Below are 13,219 nucleotides of genomic sequence, written 5' to 3'. Positions count from 1 at the left end.
TTAACTAGAGCCACAACTGATCAATATGCTTGTTAAAATCTCAGAAGCACTAGCATACATATTAGATAGATTTCTTTTGGCAAATTTCAAGAACCTTCAAAGACCCAGTTTCCTCATTGAAAAATAATGCTTACTAAACCACAGTATTAGAAGGAACAACTAAATAATGCTACATAATAATAAACACTCAATAAAGTCTACCTGATATTAAGTTCTATCATCTACCTGTGATTTACCCATTCATGACTTTTGTGCCATATTTTGTATAAAGTTACATTGGTACAATACTCAGATAAATCAAAGCTCCTTTAATCCAGGTTCCTTACTGAATACAAGCCTACAGCAAAAATAGACATGAATTAATAACACCATCTTGCTTGCATTCATTTACAACAAAATGTGGCACCTGTTTTACAATTAAACGTATTTCTCTACTAAATAATGTAGTTTCTATTTTTTTGTAGAATCAAAGAAGTTCAATAAAGAATTTGGTATGAAAACAAACATAAGTGTGTCTTGTAGATATAAAATCTAAATAATGGGGCTGGGAAGGTGGCTCAGTGGTAGAGTGCTTGTCTTGCATGCATGAGGCCCTGGGTTCGATTCCTCAGCACCACATAAGCAAAAGAAAAAAAAAAGCCAGAAGTGGCGCTGTGGCTCAAGTGGTGGAGTTCTAGCCTTGAGCTGAAGAGCTAAGGGACAGCGCCCAGGCCCAGAGTTCAGGCCCCACGACTGGACCCCCCCAAAAAAATCTAAATAAATAATGCTATACTAATTAGCCCCATGCCTTCTATATTCTGAGAACATGTACTTAGATGGTCACCAATACACACAGGACTCAAATAATATACCAAGTGCCAGATCTGAAACTATAAAGGAGTCATAGGAGTTTCAAAAGGCTTCCATTTTAACTTAATTCAGTCAATATACATAGTTTCCTTCTACCATCTTTGCCATGGCACTTTGATAGTTGGATTACCTGTTACTATATCTACAAAAATAAAAAGCAATTAAGAAAAATTACAATATATAGAAACATTTTTCAGCTAGCACCAAATATTAGTCAGTTAAAGATAAAGTACCTGAGTTTTACTAGGCAACTTTTTGTTGCAAACATTTATATGACTAAATCTTTCACAGCATATAATCCCTAAAATCAAAGATAATAATATCTTGAATTCTTCATTCCTGACACTTTATCTTATCATGGATTACTGCTATACCTGATACATGTTTAAATTAAATACTTCAACTGCTATCCACATGGAATATTTCCTAGACACTCTTGTCATATATGCAATATCCTATAACCTTAAGAATCATGGCAAAATGAGTTATAAGTGCCTGACATGTGCCTAAGAAAGCATGAAAAATGTTGAGGGTCAAAGTAATATAAAGCTAAAGATCTGAACCATAAGGAACGAATAAACAGAAAATAATGGGCGATCTTGGGACAAGTATCTATTAGCAGTAAAGAAATCTATAGAAAGAAAAGACCTCAAGTTAATCTCTTATATTATTTCTAAGGAAACATCCATAAAATCTTTGTAAAAATAAATAAATAAAAGAAGCCTCTAATAGCAAAAATATAGTTTAAAAATAGAAGGAAAAAATCCGGGAGCTGGTGGCTCACGCCTATAATCCTAGCTACTCAGGAGGCTAAGATCTGAGGATCAAGGTTCAAAGCCAGCCCAGGCAGGAAAATCCATTAGACTCTTATCTCCAATAAACCACTCAGAAAACCAGAAGTGGCGCAGTGGCTCAAGTGGTAGAATGCTAGCCTTGAGCTGAAGAGCTGAGGGACAGCGTTCAGGCCCAGAGTTCAAGCCCCATGACCAACAACAAAAAAAAAAAAAAATAGAAGGACAAATAACACATGTTACTAATTGTTCCAATTTAGTTTTAGTCAGTAAATCCTCATCCTTTTGGAGACTTTCTTAGATAAACACATTAAATCTATAAATTTGGCTAAAAAACTAATGGTTCAAGAATACTCAAGATTCTTCAGACCAAAAGCATGATGTGACACTTTGCTTTTTATATAACCAGCTTGATAAAGATCAGTTCTTTACATAGTTTACTTTTCCCTAGTGATCTCTCGGGAGAAGATGGTCATGGCTGATCAGTAGAAAAAAGTTAATTTGAATTGTAGCCTAAAATTAAAAACTAGCATTACTTTCAAGTGTATTAAGTATTTAAATGTGAAAAATGTAAGTACTTAAATTTTTTTAATGTGTGCACATAACATTGAGGTAGGGAAAGACTTACTAAACAGTACACCCAAAAGAGTAATAATTAAAGGAAAACCTGACATTGCCTGTATATAATTAAGACTTTATTAAAACGCATGATAAAGATGATGGGCAAGCAACAAAACAGAAAATAAAGAATATTTACATAAACTAAAATAAACTAACAGCATGTGTAAATTCAATTAATTACCTTTGCTTTTAGTACCATCAATGTCAATAGAAAATTCAGAAAATAATAATCTATAAATTATCATTTGTACGGCACTCTGGATAACATGGTAAAATCTTGTTTCTATGTAGGATTTGAATCATCTTTTTGTCTACCATATCCACACAGTATGCTTCCTCCTTCCTGATAGTTATTTAGTGGGATAGCCATTCTGGTTAGTAAATCAGCAGTCAAAGTACAGCAATGCTTATGTTTACATAATCTGTATGAAGTAGCCTAATGTCACATCACAGTCCCTACAACATTCACTTCCCTTCATTCGTCGTGTAACAATCATAGCACAGCATCTTACAACTTTCCAAAAAGAGACAGTACAGTAAAATAAAATATTTGGAGAGAAAGAATGAATACATCTCTATAAGTTCTATTACAGTAGATAGTTATCAGTGTCTTATTATTAGCTATTATTGTTCATCATATTTTTAATTTATAAACTAAGCTTTATTGTAGCTATGTGAAAATAGGAAAATATAGCAGTGTTGGAACTATTTTTCCCTAAGTTTTTTACTGAACAATGCAACCAACCACTGATCAAAACTAATAAAAAAAGAAAGAAAGGAAGATTGCTTTATGATGAATATGTACCATATAGATTTTTTTCTATTATTCCTTAACCTGTATAGTAAAAATAGTTACATGGCTTTTTTATTGTATTAGATATTACAAGTAATATAGAGATGATTTAAAGTATACAAGAGAATGTATTGTATTATCCAGAAATACATTAATTAGTACAAGGAGCTTGTGCATCTGTACATAGGAGGTTCCAAATCTACAGTGAGACAATCCCCCATTGATACTAACAAACATTATATAGGTTCTAGTACTGTTCGGTTTCAGACACCCACTGCAATTTTGGAACATCCCCCCCAGTGGATAAGGCAATATAAATAATAGAAACATAGTACTGGAGAAAAAAAGGGGTCTCTGAAGACTATGCACAAAACATAATGTGAATAAAGCTCAAAAATAGGCAAAATAAACAGTATCTTGTTCAGCAAAACAGTTATATAATAACCTATTTAGATATAAGCAAAAATTTAACATGGTACCCACCTCTTGTAGAAAGGTGGATTGATAAAATGAAAATACTATTGCGGAGCTACTGGAGAGAGAGATATCAAAAAATCAAGGCCAATCTAGGCAAATGTTAGTGAAATTTCACCTCAACAGACAAACTCTATATATGTTTTATATCTGTAATCCCAGTTGCATAGGAAGATGGGATAGGAGAATCTAGTCGGTAGCTGCACTTGAGCAAAAAGTGTAAGACTCTATCTGAACAATAACCTAAAGCAAAAAAAATGTGGCTCAATTGGTAGAGTGATTATCCAGCAAGTACAGGGCCCAAGTTCAAATCCAAATACTATCAAGAAAGAAAAAAATAATGAGCAACACAGTTTAAAGGTGCTAGTAATATTCATGGGTTTTATGTGAATAGATTTAAACATTCATTTACTATTATGTTGCAAATATTACTATTATGTTGCAAATATAACCATTAAATAGATTGCAAAAATGTAATAGTAATATAAAAGCAAAATAGCATTTTGTGAAAAGCTATCTAATTACTTGCAATACCTCAAGAATGATATCTGATTCTGTTATGAACAAAGTTATCAAGGTGAAGAAAAGGCATTAAACAAAGTATTCAAATAAAACAAATTTTAAAATGTAAGTAATAAAGCAAAGACAAATGATGGAAAATAAGCCCACAAAACTCACCACGAGGGCTTTCGATCTGTTGCTGAGAAGTTTCTCGATGTCTCTAGCTGCAATTTCTACCAGTTGCCGTGCATTGTTTGGTTCCACAGTATACATATCTTGATATTTTTCATAAATCTGTTTAAGTGGAGAAGAAAATGAATAAGAACAATAATTATTTAAGCCATAAATTCCTATTAGGATGTATTTAAAACAATGTAGAAATTTGATGTATCTATAACCCTACAGTAAGTACATCACCTTTACAATAAAATTTAAATTAAAAAAAAAAAAGAAATTTGAAAGAGTCACCCTTTTCTTTCTACATTTTCAAATTTGAATATACCACTAAGGGAATATAAGTTAGTATACATTTGCTGCAATACTATTAGCTTGCTAAAATAGTAGGAAAAGGGGCTGGGAAGATGGCTAAATGGTAGAATGCTTGCCTTGCATGCATGGGTTCGATTCCTCAGCAGCACATAAGCAGAAAAAGTACAAGTGGTGTTGTGGCTCAAGTGGTAGATCACTAGCCATGAGGTGAAGAGCTGAGGGACAGTGCCCGCGCCCAGAGTTCAGGCCCCACAGCCTAGTGGTTTATTGGAGATAAGAGTCTCACGGACTTTCCTGCCCGGGCTGGCTTTGAACCACGATCCTCAGATTCCAGCCTCCTGAGTAGCCAGTATTATAAACGTGAACCACCAGCACCCAGCTTGTGATAGGGAAGGTTTTACTCTAGAGAGCCTTTCCATTGTTCTCCCTTTGTGAGAGAGGGATGGATGGTGGATGGGTGGATGGATGGATGGATGGATGGATGGATGGATGGATGGATGGATGGATGGATGGGTGGATAATTTGATAGAGACAAATATAACAGAAAGATGATAGAAACATGAATATGAGATTTAAGTCCTGGCAAGTTTCATCAAGGCACCCCAGAGAGCTCCCAACTCACTTCACACAAAGAGGAGTTAAAGATTATTGAATGTGATTGACGTCTACATTGAGTTTTGGTTAAAAGTATAATGGTGCATTTCTTTGGTTTTTTATCAACTTACATGGTTACTGTATGTGTACATCTTATTTAGTCACTAAGTATACCACATCAAAATTAAACTAGATGGTAAAATTAAATTCAGCTTCATTTCTGACTCACATTGGCATCTGACTATGCCTTCTCTAGTGGTGTCAGATGCACCTGGTTTCCATAGTTAGTAAAATCCCATCAGGAACAGGAGAATTAAAGTGAGGATGAAGGCAGGGAGCAGTGGCAGTGTTTGTGACTGGAGGATTGAGCTGCAAAGGAAATCCCTTCTGCACAGAACAGATGGGGTGCACATGCATGACTACACCATGTTTCAAAGCCAGTAACTGGCAGGTTCTGATAGTCTTTTGAGAAGTGAATCCAGGCACACATTTGAAACCTGATAAACCATGCATTTCTTTGGCACAACTCCAGCACTCTGCTCTACTACCAACAGGTTCCCCGCCTGGTCCCAGCTAAGCACTGGTTACTAGAGAACACATATGTTAACATTTACGTATCACAAAGTATTTTAATTTTACAATGACTTGTAGCTTTTAAGAGAGTAATACATTAATGGATTTACATCCATTAAGAGTATTTTAGTCTTAAAATTGATCCATTCAAACTATTTAAACAGTGACTAGGTCTATTTTCATTTCAACTAACCAAGTCATATTAAGTGAAATAAAAACCCCAGATATCATTTCCTCCAGCATTTCTATATATCACTGGATGGCTAATGTTTTCATGGGGCAGATCATGGAGTCTGGTTTTAAACACAAAGTTATCTATGAAGAATTCTAATCAATACTAAGGGCTCTCATTTCAGCCTGGGATGGAATTCTGGAACATCAGTTCTGGAATAGATTAATTGATTTAGGTTACAAATAGATAAACCTCAACATCACATTAATTGATCCAGTATATGTAGCACTTTGCAGTAAAACTAATAGAGCTAATTGGTGGGACACATAGCTGTTCTTTGCACCATTACTGTTCTGTGCATTTCTCTGCAGTCTTAAGAGTCAACCTTCTGGGTTGGGAAGGTGGCTCAGTATTAGAGTGCTTTCCTTTCATGTATGAGGCCCTGGGTTCAATTCCTCAGCACCACCTCAGCAGAAAAAGCTGGAAGTGACTCTGCGGCTCAAGTGGTAGTGCGCTAGCCTTGAGCTGAAGAGCTGAGGGACAGTGCCCAGGTTCAGAGTTCAGGGCCCACGACTGGCAAAATAAAATAAATAAAGAGTCAACCCTCTTTTGTACGGTGCAGGAAGTAAAAGATGAACATTGTTGATGGCAATTCATTCACTTGTACAAGTGTACTTCACAGTGTACTACATAGAATATGTCATTTTATTCAACCACATGTCCCAAACATAAAACCGTGTTAAAAGAACCAATGTATTATAAATCAATATACTTTTTAAGTTTGTACCTACCCTCTCAAATGTATGAAAAATATTATCGCATATTTTCATTCTGTTATAACTTTTAAATGCTTAAGAAATAATAGGTTTGGGAGGCTGAATGTCTCCAAAGTTTGTGTGTTAAAAAGTTGGTCCCAGGGAGGTAGTGCAACTTTTGGGAGGCAAAGTCACTATGTCACTAGAGATAGTGCTTTGAGAGAGACATCTCTTTCCTTTCTTCCTTCTGCTTCCTGGTCATGAGGAGAGCAGTTCTGCTCTTCCATTCACTCCTGCCATAATGAAGTATCTCACCACACACACAAAACTAAGAACCAATTGATTATGGACTCGAACTTCCAAACTTTAGTACAAAGGAACTTATTTTATTTATGTGAATTATCTCAACTATTTCATTGCACCAGAAAAGAACTATAAATCCTATGGATACAAATAAGATAACTCACAGTAAATGTGAAACATATAAAGTCAAGGAACTATAAGTCCAGTATAGACCCCAATATAAATATCTAGTTATACTATTTTATATAGAAATAAAAATTAGACTGTATTCTTTATTAATAAAAATGGAGTCAAGGGTCTGGGAAGGTGGCTCAGTGGTAGAGTGCTTGCCTTGCATGCATGAGACCCTGGGTTCGATTCCTCAGTACCACATAAGCAGAAAAAGCTGGAAGTGGCTCTGTGGCTCAAGAGGTAGAGCACTAGTCTTGAGCTGAAGAGCTGAGGGACAGTGCCCAGGCCCAGAGTTCAGGCCCCACAGCCAAAAAAAAAAAAAAAATGGAGTCAACATTGCATAACCAGCCTACCAAAAGAGTTAGCTTTTTCCCCCTAGTTCTACAAAACACAATAGTCTTTGTTACTGTGAAAGTTATTTTAGAACTCTCAAATATTTCCTAATATGTTTGATAAACAAATACGGGTGTATAGTTTCATGTATATGTTTAAGATTGCATGATACATCTTTATAACATTAAACCCACTTTTCTTACTATCACTAAAAAATTATGTCACAATATTTAATATATTGGTGTGTTAATATATAAAACACAGTCTAAAGTATTTTTTTCTTAATTTTCTTTCTTGTTTAAATGAATATCTGATTTGTCACATTATCCAGTTCCTTTTCTGAAAGAAATAACAGCATGGTGGAAATAAAATATAAGTTTTTATTGTGAGAATACCACACAGAGGAGTTACTATTACATGGGCAAGATGAGTATCTGTATGGTATTTTCACAATAAAAAATAATAATAATAGTTATCAAAATGGAAAAAATGATTGGAAAATTCAGCAGATGTCAGTCATTCTAAGTAAAAGGGATAAGTTGCAGGGCTCTTGAACACATTACATGGAAAATAAGATGCAAGTATTTCCCAGTTTTTTTTTTTAAACAGTATCTACAAACTTATGACGGAAGCAGCTATAAGTGAACCTGTGATTCCGATGACAATAAAGACAATAAAGAACACACTCAAACCCACCTCAATATATATATATATATATATATACACACACACATACATACATATATAAGTTTTTGGCACCAAATAGAGCTCCATTCAAATCCTGTCAATGTTCAACATGCTATGTGATATTGGGTTCATTTTTTTACTACTAGAAAGAATACAGTGTAGAGACAGAGTTGAAGACAGAATGTTCCCCCTCCTGACTAATTCTATAAACTTTTTCTTCTCCACAGTTCAACTCTTCCTACTGCCACCAATCACACAGCCTCAATAAGAAGAGTACTTGTCACCTGCACATCCATTCTTCTTAGAATCTTAACTCCTGTTAATGTTTTTCACTGCTTCCATGATCAGTCCTCACTGTGATAACATTCATTAGAATGTTATCTTGCCTTGTTCATTGGAATTTTATCGCAAATCTCACTACATCAAGTTCACAGCTCCAAGATAATTTTCAAAGTATTACATTTAAAATCACCACAAATGTAAAATGGCACAACTCATTGACTTAATTGTTTAAAAGTTCCTAAAGAAGTTCCTAAAGAAATATTTTGGTAATTATAATACTAGACATTATACTAGAAATTATTCCATGGAATGCAATAAGTACAGAAATATAAAGTATGTCTCCAAGTATTTGATGGCCCATAAAATTATTTTTAGTTGGTCTTAGGAAGCTTTCTTATATAATATATCCTATATCTTACATTATATATATATATATATATATATATATATATACAACCACATACATATATACATATACTGTTTATTCACTGTAAGAAACCTCAAAATTACACTTATAACCATGTATTAGGTTAGCTGAGGTTTTTGAATATCAGAGTGAGGGAAATTGAGTCCCATTTCATCGTAGGAGAGCAAATCACTATCCACAGCTTCAGTAGATGAAAGGCAACCTGATTAGTGAAATGGAGACTGCAAAGCCTCTCTGCACTTGACTTTGCCTTGGATTCAGCAGCATGGAAGAATCCAGAAAGTGAGAATGGAGCTGAGGGTTATGGATCATCACATCTGAGACACAGACAGTGCAGCAACAATGGTGAAAAGTAAGAATGGAGAATATCTACATGAAAGCAACAAAAGAAAGAGAAATATGCCCATACATCTCATCCCTTACAACTATATGCTGAAAAGCAAATTTAAGAATATTAGTAAATAATGAGTTTAAGAGGGAATTTTGATATACTAAATGCTTTATTGATCATAGTAGATTGTTTTAACCTGAAATGTTCAAGTAGTGATATTAATTACTCCTTCACTTCCTTAAAGAGAAGTGTTCAAACAGCTAATAAGTAACTTAAGTTGGTTCATGAGAAACACAACTTTCTTTTTAAACTTCATAAACTTTTAAAAGTTATTTTAGATATATAAACACTAATAAGTCTTTCTTCTAATAATGATACCTTCACATTCCACCCTTGGTGATTATCTTGGGCAAACAATCAAACTTTCTACTAAGGTTAGTTTCCCCTTTGAGTATTCTCATAAAATGTAAGTGTCTTTACAAATACATGGCAGTATTCTAACATTAAAAATTGTTGCAGAATACTGGGTGCTGGGGCTCACTCCTATAATCCTAGCTAACTCAGGAGGCTGAGATCTGAGGATAACAGTTTAAAGCCAGTCTGGGCAATCAATCACAGAAAAAGCAGGAAGTGGTGATGTAGCTCTAGTGGAAGAGTGTTAGCAAAGAGCAAAAAGAAGTTCAAGGGCAGCATCGTGGCCCAGAATTCAAGCCCCAGGTCCAGAAGGGGGAAAAAAGGAAGGAAGGAAGGAAGAAAGGAAGGAGAGGGAGGGAGGGAGGGAGGGGAAGAAAAGAGAAGGGAAGAGAAGAGAAGAGAAGAGAAGAGAAGAGAAGAGAAGAGAAGAGAAGAGAAGAGAAGAGAAGAGAAGAGAAGAGGTGTATCAGAAGATGGCTGCTGAGTCAATAGCATGGTAGAAACAAAAAAAAATCTCTATGAACATTGACACAGCACTGAGTCAATCAGATCATTTTTCTGAAGGCTGACAGCTATATATAGTGTGTGTGGCCCAAGGATATAAGCCAGGGAAAAGGCTATTTGGAGGAAAACAGTGTTAATGGCTAAAAAGGATGATTGTGATAGGCAGAGTAACAGCTTCCCAAAGATAACCACAGCCTGGGCAGGGGACACTACCAGGCATCCTGGTGCCTAAGTGGTAGAGCACTTGCCTAGCATAGTAGGATCTAATCCAGACACGCACACACACACACACACACACACACACCATCATCATCATCATCATCATTATCACATCCTAATCTCCAGAACCTACAGTCTGTTCTTACATAGGAAGGGCACACCTAGATCCTTAAAAGTAGAATAACAAGATGTAACTACGTAAGAGAAAATCAGAAAGGGCAGCATGAGAGGAAATCAGATATACCTTGCTGGCCTTGAAGATAGAGGAAGAAGAAATGAACCAAGGAAAATATATCTGAGCTAAAGAACTATAATATTATGGCTGCATTGTTTTAAGCCAATAAACTGATGATAATTATAGTTGTCATAATTTTTTTAATGAGGTAGTAGTTGTTCTGAGCTCTTTGCTGAGAATCAACCGTAATAACCCCAGTCTCTGGGACTCCGGATCATGCTTCCATTAGCCATCTATCTTCTAAGTGCCATAACGCTTAAATCAGCTCCTCAGAACTCCCTTAAATTTGTTACCTTTTGTTGAAGTAGTCCTACTATAAACTTCCTTAACAATTCGCTTTCCTAAATTCTAAGAAAAGCTCCATGTTTGTGATTATAATATTCTTAATTATAACTGCACATTCAAGTCTTTCCTTACTAGGATCTGATGAAGATGAAAAGTTGAACTTTCCTGTGAGAAAAGTCCATTTTCCAGTAGCTTACAGGCAGTAATGAAACTAGCTCAAGGACACTATTTATTATCTTCACTATTGTGTGAATTTCTAAGAAAAAAAGAAAAAGAAGAAAGAAATATATAGATGGAAAAGCTAAAAACATCCAAATGGACATACATGCATTGAAAGCACAGGTGAATTAGATAAACTATGGTCCCAGCGTATAAAAATGAGGATGGAATTGAGAGAAAATGTTTTGATCTCTCCCGCCGTCATTCTTCCTTCAGTGTGTTTGCTAGCTAGCAGTGGTAAATACAGAAATCAGCAATACCAACAGGTAGAAAAATAAGTTTCATTGTCTCAACACCTCTAGATACCACAAAATCAATTTCATTAATTTCAGTTGAATTTTATAACCTAGGATGCTTTGTATGTGGATTCTGATACGGTTGTACATATTTGTGTCTTTCAGAATTGGACTTTTTGGAATATTGCTCCTTAACCTCGGACAATACCTTGTTTCAAAGAGGTGCATTAAAAACAACAACAAAAATAACACAATACACTTCCTTGATCATTTTCAAAGATCAAAGTTCCCTTGTCTAAATTTTAACATGGTCCACAAGTAGAAAAAAAATCTATTCATTTATCCTATGTCTCATAACCTTCTACGACACCCAACATGGCAAAAGATGAAGTTCCCTTGGATAAAATAATGATGTCAGATGTCATTTGATGTTAGACTATACTTTACCCACAGTCACAAAATTAAAATGTGCTTTTCTCCCATGAATATTAGCTGAATTTTTTAAATATGCACTATTTTCTAACTCTTAGTTCTCTTAAACCATGTTCCCTTTCAATTAACATAGTAAATGACACAACCTCTGAAACAACAGGTTTGACAGTCTTCCCGTGTAGTATTCTTCAGCATAGCCTCACGAGTTCATCTCCACTGGGTTAAGGACAAAGACAAATGCACCCAGAAGAATATATTAACCCAGTGTAGTCTGTTTACGGGTACAAAGCTTTATGTACTTGTCTACAAGATACCTGGCATGGTATGGAGGCCATTTCCAGAATCCTATTTCATTCACTAAATCTTCATTTCAAATATACTAGAACCCTTTTATCTCTAGCCTACCTTGAAATTTTCTGTGAGTTAGGGTATCGATGATGTTGCAACCTATAAACATATGCAAACACAGAAAAATGATGTAAGAATCAATTTCATTGAGTAATTTTTATTTCCCTTAACCAGAGTGTAAGTTTCAAGAAGGGAAAAGAATTCTGTGTTTTGATGACTATGGTGTGCCCAGCAAAGTGCATGAGCAGTAAACAATGACCATGAATTAGGGAATGGATTCTGATGAAGGGTACTATGTAAGGCTTTGGTGGGATTATAAGTGATGATTTATGACTAGTTTTTCTCTATGCGTTATTTTATTATTTGTACAACAGCATTCGCATTATTCACTATAGCCAAAAGTGGCAAAAACTAAAATATCTGTTGACAGATATGACTGAATACACAAAATGTCATATCCATAGATACGACAGACGATTATTCAGCCCTGAAAAAGAGTACTTATACTTCGTTCAACATGGGTGAACCTTGAAATCATTGTGGTAACAAAAGAAGCCAGATTTTGCCTTATTTAAAAGTGAGAATGAATTTAGAAAAGAACAATTCTAAATAAGGTCCTATGCAGTTAATGCGGGAACAAAATGCATCAATCCAAGAATTTTAAATAATGGAGCAAATACAAAAAAAGTAATGACAAATAGAAGAAAGAATATTAGTGTTGTAATAAATGATAGAAATGTACACTCTCAGAATTCAGAGAAAAGCAAAAATTAAAGAAAAATGCGTTAGAAACAAATGCATGAAAGAAAATAACATTAAAATACATATCTAAGGGGTATGTCCCTCCCCCACAGTATAACCCCTGCTTTCACTATATTTGATGTCAGTATAACTTGTGGAGGAGATGGGGAAAAACAAGCCGTTTAAGGATACAGGTGGACCTGTTGCAACAATGAGAAGTACAAGTTGTCATATCGAAAACGAGCTTTGCAACATTGGTGCGGGGGGTGGGGGAGGATGGGGGGGCTAGGAAGGGATGTGAAGGGTAAACAAAGGAGAAGGCTGCAATGCTTGATAAGAAATGTACGCATTATCCTGCCCATGTAATTGTAACCCCTCTGTACAGTATGTTCACAAAAAAATAAAATAAAATTTAAAAAAAAGAAAAAATAAAAATTAAA

General features: G+C 35.1%; 1 protein-coding gene across 1 annotated transcript in view; it reads right to left on the bottom strand.

Moving 5' to 3' along the window:
- The window catches only part of Cacna2d1 (calcium channel, voltage-dependent, alpha 2/delta subunit 1), a 374,122-nt gene that overhangs the window by 270,994 nt on the left and 89,909 nt on the right, over positions 1-13,219 (bottom strand). The window contains exon 3 of the mRNA XM_013026008.1: positions 4,207-4,323. Coding sequence (XP_012881462.1) covers positions 4,207-4,323 — 117 coding nt within the window. The remainder of the gene's footprint in view (positions 1-4,206; positions 4,324-13,219) is intronic.

Source organism: Dipodomys ordii, unplaced genomic scaffold, assembly GCF_000151885.1.
Source record: "Dipodomys ordii isolate 6190 unplaced genomic scaffold, Dord_2.0 Scaffold90, whole genome shotgun sequence".
NCBI classification, from domain to species: Eukaryota; Metazoa; Chordata; class Mammalia; order Rodentia; family Heteromyidae; genus Dipodomys; species Dipodomys ordii.
The sequence above is the reverse complement of the archived record's forward strand: the minus strand, read 5'-3'. Positions and strand labels throughout refer to the sequence as shown.